At 44.7% G+C, this 14,824-nt stretch overlaps 1 protein-coding gene across 32 annotated transcripts in view; it reads left to right on the top strand.

Annotated features, from left to right (window-relative positions):
* GTF2I (general transcription factor IIi) overlaps positions 1–14,824 on the top strand; it is an 83,741-nt gene that overhangs the window by 63,896 nt on the left and 5,021 nt on the right. For 16 of the 32 annotated variants that reach the window (XM_074264029.1, XM_074264028.1, XM_074264027.1 and 13 more), the window contains 16 exons: positions 623–681; positions 1,667–1,738; positions 2,897–3,080; positions 4,400–4,458; positions 4,704–4,775; positions 5,271–5,454; positions 6,065–6,123; positions 6,339–6,413; positions 7,479–7,577; positions 8,044–8,109; positions 8,361–8,544; positions 9,204–9,256; positions 10,058–10,195; positions 12,523–12,600; positions 12,880–12,963; positions 13,702–13,885. In XM_074264029.1, the coding sequence (XP_074120130.1) occupies positions 623–681; positions 1,667–1,738; positions 2,897–3,080; positions 4,400–4,458; positions 4,704–4,775; positions 5,271–5,454; positions 6,065–6,123; positions 6,339–6,413; positions 7,479–7,577; positions 8,044–8,109; positions 8,361–8,544; positions 9,204–9,256; positions 10,058–10,195; positions 12,523–12,600; positions 12,880–12,963; positions 13,702–13,885 (1,650 nt within the window). Of the gene's footprint in view, positions 1–622; positions 682–1,666; positions 1,739–2,896; positions 3,081–4,399; positions 4,459–4,703; positions 4,776–5,270; positions 5,455–6,064; positions 6,124–6,338; positions 6,414–7,478; positions 7,578–8,043; positions 8,110–8,360; positions 8,545–9,203; positions 9,257–10,057; positions 10,196–12,522; positions 12,601–12,879; positions 12,964–13,701; positions 13,907–14,824 lie in introns of all 32 variants that reach the window. The other 16 variants (XM_074264039.1, XM_074264038.1, XM_074264036.1 and 13 more) reach the window with 3 other exon arrangements.

Here is a 14,824-nt window from a genome sequence, read left to right as displayed (position 1 = left end):
TGAATCATCTCTTTATTACAAAGAGATTCTTTCTGTAAAATCTCATCTTCAGCTCATACAAATGATGTGGCATACAGGTCTGTCTTTAGTTAATCCAAATTCTGCCCTGAATAGATTGATTGGGTACAAACTGATTTTAAAAGGGGTATTTTGTGAAAATAAATGAGGCTAAAAAGTAGTTGGTTAGAATATGACTATTAAAAATATTGCTGAAGGGCAGTTAGATGGCACAGTGGATAGCACACTCACCCTGGATTAATGTATAACTATATATATTCCTTGCCCAGTCCTTCCACCTTTGCAAGAGTGTCTTAAATTATGGGAGGAGGGAGACATTTTAAAATCCTGATACTTCACTGACAACCTCATGCCTTAAATACAGCCTTAGCTTGTGAAGTTCTCTGTGCTGTGATCTGGACATCTTATAAAAAAGAAGTGATGATGAGACTTAATAATTAACGATTTGGATTCCTTTTTTTTTTCTGCTATCTAAAGTGTCCAGTTTGGCCTAAATACTAGGCATCCAGACTTGTTTTCTCCATCACTATCTGTCTTGACAGTTGAGTAGTTATCAATTTTGTGAATTTCCCTTGTTCATTAGTTATTTCCTTTTACCTTTCAGACATGAACTTCTCAATTCAACACGAGAAGACTTACAGCTAGAAAAACCAACTTCAGGAGGTCTGAGTTTAATATTTCTTAAGCCAAATTAAAAAGTATTTTTGAGCCTTTTCATGTATTAATAAATAGCCAATACTTGGAACACTTTTATTTCTTGTTCTAATCTGGGTCCGTCAAATATAATAGTCTCTCATGTCTTGCATTTCCACCCAAATTTAGATAGAGAATTATTGAGCATTTATTAAACTCTTCCTGTGTCAGGTCCTGGACAAAGCATTAGGGATACCAAAAATAGGAAATGAGACAGTGTCTCCTCAAGTTGGAGCTTATGTTCTAATGGGAGACGACAGCAGACACACACATAGAAGGTGAGATAGAGGGAGTAAACGGGATTCAGAGCAGCTGCTTATTGAAAAGTGGAGCAGGAGGAAAGGAAAAAGACCTGCTTGGTTCTGGTGACAGTGACAAGACGGTGCCTCCAGCAGGGTTAGCCCTAGTGCCATGCAGCGAGTGGCCACCGAAAAGCAAAAGAATGATGGTTCCCATGAAGAAGAAGGGAACAAGAGGCAAGGCTTTCTTTGAGCCTTGAGAGCCATAACCAGCGGGTAAGGGGGGTGGTCAGCAGAGCATCCCCGCCATGTACTTCTGCCTGATGGAAACTGCACTCAAGTAGTTGGTTGTTTTTTCCAAAGGTGGTTGCTGAGCTGGTTAACTTATTGACTAATAAGATTAACTACTTAGGAACTGAGTCCTTTGAAAGGGTCTTGGCTTGATCCCTTCCATCTCTAGAATCTAGCAAGGCCGGTTCCTAGCTCGTCCTGGTTGAGTTGCTTTAGCATCTGCTTGCTCCAGGATTAAATGGATGTTCAGTGTCTGGAAGCCACATGTTAGGGAGTAGAGAATATTTTCTCTAAGAGCATCATATAACCCAGGATAAATTGTTGTGGCCTGAGATACCTTAAAAATGATGCCTCCAATGTATAGAGTTTCTGTCATTTTAAAAAACAATTCCATGACTGTCTTTTTGTCCTTGTTACTGTTGTAGTGAAAGAAGAATGGTACGCCAGAATCACCAAATTAAGAAAGATGGTAGATCAGCTGTTCTGCAAAAAATTTGGTAAGCACACAGCTGTGGGGTAGATTCTGTCCTAAGGGAATTTCGTATAAAAAATTAGCGATCTCGTGAAACCCTTCACCCTCCACCCCCAAAAAAGAGAAATCTATTATGCCAGAAAGAACAATCCAGGTCTTCTTCACATCTAAGAAACAGTTGATCTGCAACAAAGAATTTTGCTATCTTCCTCAGTTAGTGGTTTCCACAGCCAGTCTTCTTTATTTTAGCATTTTCTAATCAGAGAAATGTTTCTTTTGCATTTGACATGTTGACAATAAACATTATCTAAAAGTAAAATAACCATAAATTAATTTCAGCTTGAAAATCTGCTTACTGTATTTGCATAACCAGGTATATTTCCTTTTAGAGGATACCCAGGCCTCTGTTAATTTAGTTTCTTTGCCTTGAAGAAGAAGCACTAGTTAGTGCAATAGACTGAAGAATATAATGTCTGGATTTTTTTTTTAAACTTGAAAATCATGTTCAAATTAAATCAAACTGAGAAAGTTTGGGAAATTAAACAATGGCTTTTCCTGTATCTATACTCTGTCAGATTTAGGAGGTGGTCAAGTTCCTGCCATGTGCTAAATATTAGGAATATAATGAAAGACAAAAAGGAATCTTGCTCTAGGGGACCTCTAGGTGGCACAGTAGATAGAGCACCAGCCCTGAAGTCAGGAGGACCTGAGTTCAAATGTGACCTCAAACACTGAACACTTCCTGGCTGTGTGACCCTGGGCAAGTCACTTAACCCTAATTGCTTCAGTGAAAAAAGAATTCTTTTCCCGAGAATTTTTTTGCTTCTAGTCTAGTCTAGTGGGGGGAGGACACAACATGAAACAAGACACAGACATGACCAATGGATAATTAACAAAGGGCAGGGAAGGCTTCTCATCCTGGGTTGGATGAAGCCAAAGAGGTCAGTGGTCACAGTGGAAAAGGGGGAGCTTGGGGGTCCGGGGACAGAAAGTCCAGTAATACCTTCCCCCTTGCAGTATGTCTCTGGGTGCCATATGTCTGTAGTTGTAGGGTCTGCATGGTGACTATGGTGATCATTAGACTTAGTGTCCAAATTGACTTATTTTTCATTGTCAGAATATTCTGCCTGTTGCTAAAGGGGTTTTGTGACAGAGGTGCTCTTGATTTTCTCTGTTTGCATAGCTGAGGCCTTGGGAAGCACTGAAGCCAAGGCTGTGCCTTACCAGAAGTTTGAGGCGCATCCTAATGATCTGTACGTGGAAGGGCTCCCGGAAAACATTCCTTTTAGAAGCCCATCCTGGTATGGGATCCCCAGACTGGAAAAAATCATTCAAGTGGGCAACAGAATTAAGTTTGTAATCAAACGGTAAGTTACTCCTGGAGTGCAAAAAAAAAAAAAAAAAAAAAGGTTTATTGTGTGGGCCTTGGGGTGGGGGGTTTATTTGGGTTTGTGGCCTCGGCCTCTGTCTCTACCATCCCTTTGAGTTTTAAACTTTGGGAGTTTGAGTGGCTGCTGGTCCCAGCTCTTGTCCACCTCCATTGTGACCCAGAGGGTGATGCTGTGGTGGCAGATGTGTGTTGGAGGAGGGAAGCCGCTCTCTGGTACCCAATGGAGGGGCCGCTGACCCAGACGGGAATGCGTTCCCCTATGGTGGCAGCTGGAGCAAGGGGGCTGGGAGTCCCTTCAGTGCCCCTTCCTGGCTGGGTCACTGCAGTGCATCCAAACGAGATTGAGAGAATCAAGAGACTCTCAATAGAACAATAAAAATTCTCAAATATTAAACCCTTCACATAACTGTGAGTTCTTTAGAAAGAAAAATCATTTAATGAGCCCAGTGAATTAGAGCATCAGCCCTGGAGTCAGCAGGACCTGAGTTCAAAGACCCTTAGTAGCTGTGGGATCTTGGACAAACCCCAGCTGCCTTCATCCCCTCCTCTCCAAAAAAGAGAGAGATTGAAGGAGTAAATCTTGTCAGGTGTCCAGGTCCTGTTGTTGGAGGCTCTAAGATAGGTATTAATTTAATTAAATCAGGTACATACAGGTTGGCATAAACTTAATGTCCAAGTATGAAGTAGGAAGGGATAACGGCAAAGGGCAGAACAATTTGTGAAAATGGGGTTGGAGGGAATCCCCCTTAGCTAGGGGTTAAGGGGTGTTCAAAGAAGGCTGCCCGGGACTGCCCCTTGAAAGGTGGATGAGTAATTTTGGTCTGAATGAAAGAGCAGGACCTTTGACATCAGAAGACCTGGGTCAGCCTTGGGCAGATCACGACGTTAGGTTAGGTAGGTAGGGGAATGGGCCTCCTGCACTAGCATTTTATCAAATGAGTAGACTGAGCTAGGTGATCCTCACAGCGCCTTGGAGCTCTGTCAGTAGAGATGGAGAGGTTCATTCCTCAGATGGGGCATCTAGAGTTTCTCTTTGTAATACTTAAGCCATTTCCATTCAGGTGTGATCTGTTGTCTTAAAGTGCCCTCAACTCTTGCTCTTTCCCAGATCCTTGGATGTTAGATTTAAAAGGGAAATTTAACCTAAATTTCAAATACCTATTTTATTAGCATTGTGATCCCTACAGTCAGTAATTAATATATAGTTGCATTAAGAGGTTTTACAGTGAAGCTGTATGCCTTGAAATTCATTCTTGTTTTTCCACAAATAATTTACTGATGTGTCTAAAATTGCAGACCAGAGCTGCTGACTCACACCACACCGGAAATAACTCAGCCTCGAACTAATACCCCAGGTAAGACCGTTATCAAGTGTGGTATTTGTATGTTGCTCACCTAAGTTATTTAATTTCTCCCTCCTTTCAGTTTTGTTCTTAGTTTGATTTTCAGATATCTTTGAATCAAAGCATATGATCAGAAATTTATTTTAGGCACAGAAAAGAATTCTCATCAGACCTTTTGAAATCCATGTGTGTTTAGTTATAGGATAATAAGAAGCAGAAAAAAAATCATTAACTAGTTTTTTGTTTTGCTTTTTTAGTGAAAGAAGATTGGAATGTGCGAATTACTAAACTACGAAAGCAGGTGGAAGAGATCTTTAATTTGAAATTTGGTACGTGTGTTTCAGATTTTTCTCCTTCTCTCTCCCTTCCCCATGACAGCAAGCAGTGTGATATAGGTTAAATATGTGCAATTCTTTTTAAATGTATTTCCAGTTTTGTCGTGTTTTGCAAAATCAAATTCTGACGTTGCTTAAACAAGTTCACTTGATGTTTTTGCTCTTGAAAATGCTTTTTGCTTAGGTTTGTTCTCCAGTATGCAAGCAGAAATATCTCCAAAGGAATAACAGGGCGCGAAGTGAATTTTTGCTAGCTTGGATTAACAACCACCTACATTTATTATGTTTGGGAAGGGGAAGATGAAAGAAATAACGTGTATTTCAGTCATCTTTATAATTTTGTGTGAAGAAAAAATTGAGGCAAAATGCTCCCATATATCTTTCTTGTTAAATAGACCATAAGGAATTTTGGAGGAACATTTGTGAATACAAGAAAACGGGAAGGAAGCTTGAACTAAAAGATTGCATATTCTCTTCCACAATTTGTAGCTCAAGCTCTTGGACTTACTGAGGCTGTCAAGGTCCCGTATCCAGTCTTTGAATCCAATCCTGAGTTCCTCTACGTGGAAGGCTTGCCAGAAGGAATCCCCTTCCGAAGTCCCACCTGGTTTGGAATTCCGCGGCTCGAAAGGATTGTCCGTGGCAGTAACAAGATCAAGTTTGTGGTTAAAAAGTAAGTGCCCAACTGCCTGCTCTGCCAAGTGTGCTGCGTCCAGGCCCAGACTGTGCCGCCATAGCTGCTGAAAGGTCTGCCTTGTGACTGGGGCCTTTTCCATTGCTCTTGACAGTCCAGCCTTTGTTCAGGTGTCCTTGTTGGAGCATGAGGTCACCTTCTTGCCTCTCAGGAATTATTTATTTAGTCAAGAAAGTTTAGCAGATTTCTCAGGTATACATTGGAATTACTGAGTGAAAGATGTGATCCAAATCCAGACCTTTATTATTATTGCAATTGCCGTTATCCTTGCTAGCCTTTGATGGTCTAATGACTGACTGACTGATTCCAGAGAGAGCTTACTTACCCTGGGTCTCAATTTCAAGGGTGAGAAAAAGCTGTTTGGTGAATTCTAGGGAAGTTGTAGCCTTCCTTCACCTTCAGCGGCGATCAGCATTGAACGGTGGGAGTGCGGGTGGGGGGTCCCCCTTCTTGGCTACCAGTTGGCTGTATGTGAATGGAGGCAAGTCCTTAACATCATCATGTGCTCCAGCTTGGGGCCTCGTGACACGGGCCCTGGTGATGTGGCGTTGGGATGGTGGAGGTGACCTTGTCTTGTTGTCATTTGTAGGCCAGAGCTGGTTCTTTCCTATTTACCTCCTGGAATGGCCAGTAAAGTCAACACTAAAGGTAAGGGAGCGGCCTCCTCAGTCCCGAGGCCTTCTTAGGGATTGGGGCCCCGACCAGTGACTGCACCAAGTGCTTTTCTCTCACAGCCTTTGGCTGAAGCCTTACTTGGAGCAGCCCTCCCCTTCCGCGTCCCTGGGGTCACGAGCTGCCCTCTGCACATCCCTGGGGGGGAGGGGGTCACATCCTGCTCAGTGTCTGCTTCCTCCACTTTACAGCCTTGCAGAGCTCCAAGAGAGCAAGGAGCCCTGGCAGCAACTCCAAGGTGCCGGAGATCGAGGTGACCGTGGAAGGTGAGAGTGTGCTGCTGGTCAGCCTTTCCCCCAGCAGTGTCTGATTAGCAAGAGCCCTGGGGGCTTCCTAGAGATAGGGGATGGGGCAGGGGCTTGAGCTCATGTCTCCTGCAAGGCGGGAAGAATGGCTGAGCCCCACTCACCCAGCCTAGAGGGCTCAGGGCAATGTTGGGAGTGAGGGCAGAGGCAGAGTGGCTGTTTCTCCCCCCCCTCCCCCCCCAGGGCTGAGCTCCCCTCCTCTGGGGGCAAGGCCTGCTGACCACCATGGGGATAGTGCAGTCTCTCTGAGGGCGATGATCTTGCCCTAAATTGTATACCTAGCAAGACAGGGCTTTCAGGAGCTCTCAGAGAAAGCCATTCCAAGAGTGACTGGACTGTGCCAGTCTAGGCTGAAAGGAAGCCCTGCTAGAGCCCTGGGCTGGAGACACGGCCCCAGTATGTCGGTGAATTGCACCCAGGTCTCCCGAGTTCAGTTAGAAATGCAAGGAGCTGGGGAGAGAAAGGGGGAGACCTGGGTTTTGGGCCGAGGTGGGTCAGTGTGTACAGGGCTATTTTCAGAGAATTCTACCCGTTTTGATTCAATGATTTTTTTTCTAGTGAGAATTGGGAAAGAGGAACAGATAAAGGCTTAGAAAAAAGAACTTGGAAGTAGTTGGACAAATTTGGTGTCATTGGTTACTTAGCTTAGGCAAAAACAAGAAAGTGGTGTGAGCCAGGGGGAGGAGGGCCACGAGCCCATGTTTGGGAGTGTTTGCTGGCAGGAGGGGCCTCTGGTACCCCCATTTTACAGATGAGAAAACTGAGGCAGGCAGGGGACAAGATTTATCCAGGGCCACACAGCTAGGGAGTGTCTTTGATGAAGGACAAGGCAAGGTCCTTCTCTTCAAGGGGGCTGTGGGACACTGGAGGACAGCCTGTGATAGTAAAAGCCCCAGTGAAAGAAATGCAATATTAAAATGTATTATTACTGTGCTATTAAGGTTCGTGATAATGTTAGTCCTCATTCTCTCACAGTTATTCCTTAGTATCATATTCCTTTGGTGAATGATCTTTATGCATCTTTAGGTCCTAATAATAAACCACAAACTACAGGTGTTCGAACTCCGACTCAGACCAATGGTTCCAATACTCCCTTCAAGCCTCGAGGGAGAGAATTTTCATTTGGTGAGTTTTTTTTCTGTTATTTCTGTGGAGTTCATAATTTTTAATTCTGAAGTGAAAGGAAATTTGAATAAGAATGGTTTGCATCACTTAATTGGGCTTGTGTCTTTAGAAAAATTCTATTTGACCTAAGTTCACACCACATGCTTCTTGGACTAGATAGTCTTCTATTTGTTCAAACTAAGGTTGTTAGTATTTGATTTTGTTTTTGTTTTACACACACAAAATAAAGATACCATGATAGCCTTTTCCTTGAGAGGTTTGAGATGACTTGGTGAAGACTGTCTCTGCTTTTGTTGCTATTGCCCTCGAAAGCAGAAAAATCTCCAGCGTCTGTCACACAGATTTTTTAGAAACGCTAAATGACCTTGGAAGACATTGTTATACTCTTGGATGCTTTTGACTCCTTTGCCCGTGGTCGGTGAAGCTGCCATGTTAACGATGCTGTTGTTCTCTTTACTTCTCGCAGAGGCCTGGAATGCTAAAATTACAGACCTCAAACAGAAGGTTGAAAATCTCTTTAATGAAAAATGTGGTAAGTATGTTTTCAAGCTAAGTAAGCTTTTCCTGGCTTTTGAGAATTTCAGAAAAGCAGCTCAGTCCTTAGTAGGGTGTCCTAGAATGTCCTAAGATGTTACTACCTCAGGAAAGTAGCCACCCACAGAAGCCCTTCACTCGGTAATCCCAGAACATCTAGAGGACCCTCCCCCCCCCATTTCTGCAACTGTGACCCAGTGTCCTGGGTCTGTGTGGTGAAACGTGGCTCAGATTCCTGTTGTCTTTCAGGGGAAGCTCTTGGCCTGAAGCACCCTGTGAAGGTGCCGTTTGCGCTGTTTGAATCTTTCCCCGAAGACTTTTATGTCGAAGGCCTACCGGAGGGCGTGCCGTTTCGACGACCATCCACTTTTGGCATTCCAAGACTGGAGAAGATTCTCAGAAATAAAGCCAAGATCAAGTTCATCATTAAAAAGTATGGGCGTGAGGCTGGGCGTGCTCTGGCTAACTTCCTGTAGGGCATACAGCCTGCTTTCTATAACATTGGTTGGATGCTAGAGGTTGGGCTTAGACAGTGGGAAATGATGGTACCTCTTCCCCAAAAGTTCTTCCCCAAAGTGACGGGAGTGAGCTCCTCCTGTAGGCCTTGCCCCTTGTCTCCGGGCCTCTAGTTTGGGTATCTGCTTGCTTGGGAAAACTAATATGGGTAAACATCTCTTCAGTCCTTAAACAATTTAGAATCCAGATTGGGCAGTCAGTTCTGGTTAATTGTGCCCCTTTGCAAGAATTCTTGCTGAAGATTTGAAGGTACATTAACATTGGACATAGGAGAGAAATCATCATGCTTATTAGTTTAACTGATTTGTTGGTTGTGTGAGCAAGGAGAGAGGACTTGGGAAGAATTGAAAACTTTAACTACTAAATAAATTTTAGGTTTCACTTATGCATTATATCCCTAGTCTTTCACTACTAAAGATAATTGAGTTGTATGACTAGTGAGAAAGATTTATTTACTTATGTTGTGTGTATTTTGAGTCTTTGGAACATGGAATTCCTTTGTTTAAATTTTGCTGTCGTTTGGGTAATTTCAGTGTCAAGTTACTGATGAAAATTAAATCTTACCTCCATCTCTAGGCCTGAGATGTTTGAAACTGCCATTAAAGAAAGTACTTCCAAAAGCCCTCCAAGTAAGTATAATCCAAGGAAGAACATTTGATGAGTTTGTTATCAATCCGGGTTACAGAGATTGCGATTAAAAGGCCTATTCGGATGGATCTGTGATCTCGGTGATCGGGGAACTCCCTCCCCTGATGTAGATCACACTTCCTTGGGGTCTGCCCATTCCATGCGTTCCTTCCCCCAAGGGCTGTCTGCCCACCCTTCTGGGGCCTTCCTCTGGCTCTTTTGACCTCGTGAGCATATGGATAAAACACACAGGCTGTCCCCTATTCTTTGCTCCAGCCATATGACCAGCCCCTCCTGTCTCTGAGTCTTGGGTTTCTTTATTGACATCCTGTATGCCCCCTCTCCATCATAATGCCTTGTTTGGGGTGTCCTGCAGCCTGCTCACGCCTCCCGAGGGCCTCTCCGTTGCCTTGGAGGGATCCTCAGCTCCACTTCTTGGGAGACCATAATGTTCTCTGCACGACATGTAGCCATGCCACAGAATATTGGTATTAAAATCACAGGCCTTTGTTTCAAGGAGAAGTATGGCTGCATTAAAACAGCTGCAGTTTTCCAAAGGCAATCCGGCCTGCTCTCCTGTCACTCAGTTCTCAGTCCAGCTCGATGTCCATTTGTGGTGTCTGCCAATATATATGTCCATATATATCTGTGTTCTAAAATAGAGAGGTATGAGATGAGTTCTAACAGTTCTCCACTCAGCTGCGTAATATAGTTTTAGATAATCGTCAATTCTTCATCCACTTGGTTTTTCTTATGTGGATGGTTAGGCCAAATTCTTTCGAGTGATTCTGGATCTCATTTAGGAGGCTCTGCAGTGTTCTCGGGCTTGATGAAATCTCCACAATGTCACCCACAAAAAGGACCAATCTGGAGGACTTCACCATCTATAGGGAATCCCTCTTTGACTTCGGACTCTGCGCTGGATCTCCTCCATAACACTGGTGAACACCTTTGGCGAGCATACATCTCTCTCTTTCATGCTTCACTTGAGAAAAGGATCAGGGGGTCAAACAGGGTTATCTCTGTTATCCTTTAAAGAATCTTGACTAATTTTGACATGGGAGTCGCCTTGTTGGAGAAGAGCTTTTAAGGTGCCATTTTGCTCTACTCAGACAAATGGTTTTTTAGACAGTAAATAGCCCAGTGGGGTTTTTAATATTCTCTACCTCTTTTTTAGCCTGTTGTGTAATGATAGGAATAAGGTCTGCTGTGGAACACTGTTTGCAAAATTCTGATTATTCCCTTTTTAATTCACTCTTCAGGCACACCTTTGCTATTTATGTTTGTGCATAGATTATCAGTCTTGCAACCGGTCTATATAGTTGGGGGAGTAGATAAAAAGATTGTCTTTGGGGCTTTTTTCCACACCTTTAGTGAATCTTCACCTTCAGATATTTCCAGAAGGTATTTTTCTTCAGAATGATGTGGCCTCCAGCCAGGAGCCCCTTTGTGTGTTTATGGCCTAATCCAGCGGCTTCTCTCTTTCCTTCTGTTGCTGCCATTTATGCATCCTCTAAAACCACATCCAAAATGGTGGTATTCAACAGTCCAAACATGGTGACTTTGCTCTTCCTTGTTTGTTATACAGAAATCTTTGCAGCCATTTTCTGTCTTTGGTCTCTTTTTTTTGTCCTCTTTCCAGTTTCATCCTGAAATAACCTTAAAATGGCTTTGCTTATTTGTTTGGTCTCTTCCCAGTCTTTTTTTTTTTTTTCCCTCTCCTGCTTCTCACTGTTTTATAAGTATCTATTGCTCGTGATCTTTGATCCTTTCCTTCTGGGTAAGGTTTTTATAATCAAGTCCACATGCAAAAACAGCACCTTTGGCTGCTCCTGTTTCTCGGCACTGTTTGAAGTGTGGGATTTTGTAAGGTTCACTTGGTCTCCCTTGTTAAGAGCAGTAGATTTCTATTGGATAAGCTTGTGGGCACAGTTGTAATAGTATCTTTGTCATTCCTACCATTCCTGTTTTTGTATTGTGGTGTCAGTAACTTACTTGAATACATCAGCTTGGAGTTTTTAAAAATTTCTTTTCTTACCTTTTTCTCCTTTTGTATTTCTTTCACTCTAACAGTGGTGATTGATTATGTGTACAGCTGATTAAGGAAAAATTCCCCCAATAGTAATAAGTCATATCCTGTCATTTAAAAAAAAAATGATTGAGAAGTGTCCGTGTACCTCCTGGCTCTTTGCTGATGAGCACGTGTGAGACGTCTGTCTGGTCCACCCTCCTTGGCCTCTCGTGCCCTGTTTCTGCTCCATAGTTTTCACTGCTCTCACCTGGTCTGCCTTTGCCATTTGCGTGGCTGTCATTAATAGCAGCATCCTTAGTGATTTCATTTGGAGGCGCTTAATCAGGTTCTTCACCCTGTGGAGTATGCAGGTGGCCATTTTATTTTCTGTGGGCTTCTTAAAAAAAATCAGCATGAGCTTAGGAGCGCGGAGGACAGTGGGAGAGGACCCAGGGCTCCACAGAGGGATGTTTCTCGTTGCTTCGGGGCTCCAGATCAGGCTGACGTTCTCTGTTCTTTCCCCGGAGAGCCTGTGAGCCATCCTTTTTCTGCAGCTTCTTTCTGTTTTTTGGTTTATCAGGAAAATCGAAAACTTAGGTTGAGTTCCTCTAGTGTGATCAGTTGTCATCGCTGGGCACGGATCTCCATTCAGGGTACCAACTGAGTTTTAAAGCGCCGGGGGTCTTAGCAACCCCTCCCTCTTTCTGCTGCTCTCAGTACTTTTACTGCAGAAACCTGAGGGAAGGGCCTGTACAGGACCGAGGGACCTTTTGGATCCTGTTTGTTCCATGGATTGCCATGGGGCCGACATTCTGAGGATGAGTGGGCTTCTCTAGGTGTCACTCACGTGTTCCTTGGAAAAGGGGCAGAGAGTCTGTTTGCTTGGACCAAGGCTTGAGTTGTGGCAGCGGGACAGAAGCTGCCAGAACTTAATATGGCTTTCTGGAGTCCAGGGTCCCCTCCAGAGCAGAGTGAGGCTTCAGGGTGGGACCTTAGAGGTTCAGTCTTTGATAAAATGAGATGGAATCAATATGAGAAATCCTCATTCTCTAGAATTGGGAAGTGTCGTTTTCATCTTTTACTTCAGTAAGTACTTCCATGCACACTGTTCTTCTTGGTGAGGTGAGAGACAAAAAAGGCCCTTTTTCTACTGCGCCATCCTGAGTGGTCTGGACAGGGAGAGCTGGCCCGAGGAGGGGAGCTTGGGGTGGAGGTGCCCGCCCCTGCCCTGGTCTAACGCCAAGTCTCTCTTTTAAGGAAAAATGAATTCAGCCAATGTCACCACCACAGCTGCAGGGGTGGAAGACCTCAACATCATCCAGGTGACAATTCCAGGTATGATGGCCGGGGGAGAGGGGGGGGATTTAGCTCCTACTGAGACTCATCAGGTCTCCGCGGTTGGGGGCAGCGTTGCAGCCTCTCCCTAGCAGGCTTTCCAAGCAGCCTGTTCAGCATAACTTAGACTTCATGCCCTGCTGGACTCGCCACTAGTGGAGTCCTGGAGCAGGGCGGACTGTGACGTAGAACGAATCAGAACATCTCGCCCTGACCCGAGCTCTTTCTGTGAAGAAGTGTACATTAATGGCTTTGAATTTTCCTTTAAAATCTTACTAGATGATGAGAGTGAGAGACTTTCCAAAGTGGAAAAGGCCCGGCAGCTGCGGGAACAAGTGAACGATCTCTTCAGCCGCAAATTTGGTGAGTCTTTGCTGGACCAAAGGTTGGTGAGGGTGATTGTGGGATTGATCTAAGGGACCCATTGCTCCTGGGTCTTCCTTAATCCAGGCTGCTCTGGGGGAGGGTGAAGAAAGGGGCTGGTGACTCCAGAGACCCTCTTTTCTTCCAGAAGCATTGAGTTACAAACACCACATTTAATCCTAGCAGTAATTCTGGGAGACGATTGCAGTCCTTGTCCCCATTTTGTAGTTGAGGGGAATGAGGCAGGCAGAATTGGGTTTTTCAGGGCCACTCGAAGTTGGATTTGACCTCCAGGCCTGTGTCCTCTCCACTGCACTGGCAAGACCCTCTCTCTCTTTTTTTTTCTTTTTTTTTTTCTGAGTCTGGGGTTAAGTGACTTGTCCAGGGTCACACAGCCAGGGAGTGTTAAGTGTCTAAGACCAGATTTGAACTCGGGTCCTCCTGAATTCAAGGCTGGTGCTCTATCCACTGCGCCCCCTAGCTGCCCCAAGACATTCTCTTTAGTCACCAAAGCTTTGGGTTCTTTCATCTCTCAATGGTAATGACATTGAAGCCGAATTATAGTGAGGTTCACTGTGTAATATCTTACATATAAATATACAAAGTGGAGGGTCTTACTTCAGTGGCATGTCATGGACTTTAAAAATCTGACTGAAAATTGAAGGTGATTTCTTGATGGAAAAAACTGGGTAAATTTATTTTGAAATTGTGGAAAACTTTCTGTGTGCTCTGTCCCAGGTGAAGCAATTGGCATGGGCTTTCCTGTGAAAGTCCCATACAGGAAGATAACCATCAATCCTGGCTGTGTGGTTGTCGATGGGATGCCTCCTGGGGTTGCCTTCAAAGCCCCCAGCTACCTGGAAATCAGCTCCATGAGAAGGATCCTAGATTCAGCAGAATTTATCAAATTCACTGTCATTAGGTAAGTTTCCTAGGGACTCTGGTAAACTGTCCTAAGAAGGACCCCAGGGAGGGTGAGTTCTGCCAGCAAAGCTTTCTGCTTCTGGGAAGTTGAGGGAAGCTGGCCCTGTGGAAGGCACAGGGCATCCACGCCAAGCGCAGCAGCGGGCCGTGTCATCGCAATGGAAGTTAGCTTTTTATGCTCCCCCCATTGCAGAGCCTGACGTAGATAGAAAATACAGATTAGGGTCGGCTCCTTCTCATGGAACTTACAGTCCAGTGAAATATATGGCAGATAGAGACTCGCACAAAGCAGCCCCTGCTGTGTGGCAGAGGAAAGGGCTCCTGAGAGAAGGTGCCTGGGGTCTACAGGAGGGCCTCAGAGAGGCTTCTCTAGAGAGGCAAGGGTCCCTGGGGCAGGGAGGATTTGAGAAGAGAATAATCCTGAAGGTCCGATGGGACCAGCTGAGCCTTTAAAGAGTGATGGGACCAGCAAATAATTTGTTGTTCAGTTGTGTCTGACTCTTTCTGATCCCATTTGAGGTTTTCTTGGCAAGATACTGGAAGGGGTTTGCCCAGGGTCACCCAGCTGGTAAGTGGGGCCAGATTTGAACCAGCTTTCTTCACCAGTATAGGGAAACCTAGGATTAGGGGGGCATCCACTGGAAATCTGGATTATGGGGAAGAGTGGCGAGCCCCTTGTATCTGGTGCTCTGAGCACAATGGGAGAGGGGATGGGCGAGGGTTTATGGTGAAATGCTGCTGCTGCCAAGGTTGACAGTAACCCTCCCCCCCAACCCCTATAGCCACAGCCTTTTGCTTCAATGGCTGCAGATCTTGGGACACGTTCTGGTCTGCTGGCCTCAGAATTGGCGCGCTCTGTGCCATCATGTGCCCTTTCTTACCTTGACTCTTCTGAACACCATCAGTGGCCCAGCCTGACCCATTGCAGACCCATGAG

Source organism: Sminthopsis crassicaudata, chromosome 4 (assembly GCF_048593235.1).
Source record: "Sminthopsis crassicaudata isolate SCR6 chromosome 4, ASM4859323v1, whole genome shotgun sequence".
NCBI classification, from domain to species: domain Eukaryota; kingdom Metazoa; phylum Chordata; class Mammalia; order Dasyuromorphia; family Dasyuridae; genus Sminthopsis; species Sminthopsis crassicaudata.
Note: the sequence above shows the minus strand (reverse complement) of the source record. Positions and strands in the feature narration are given on the sequence as shown.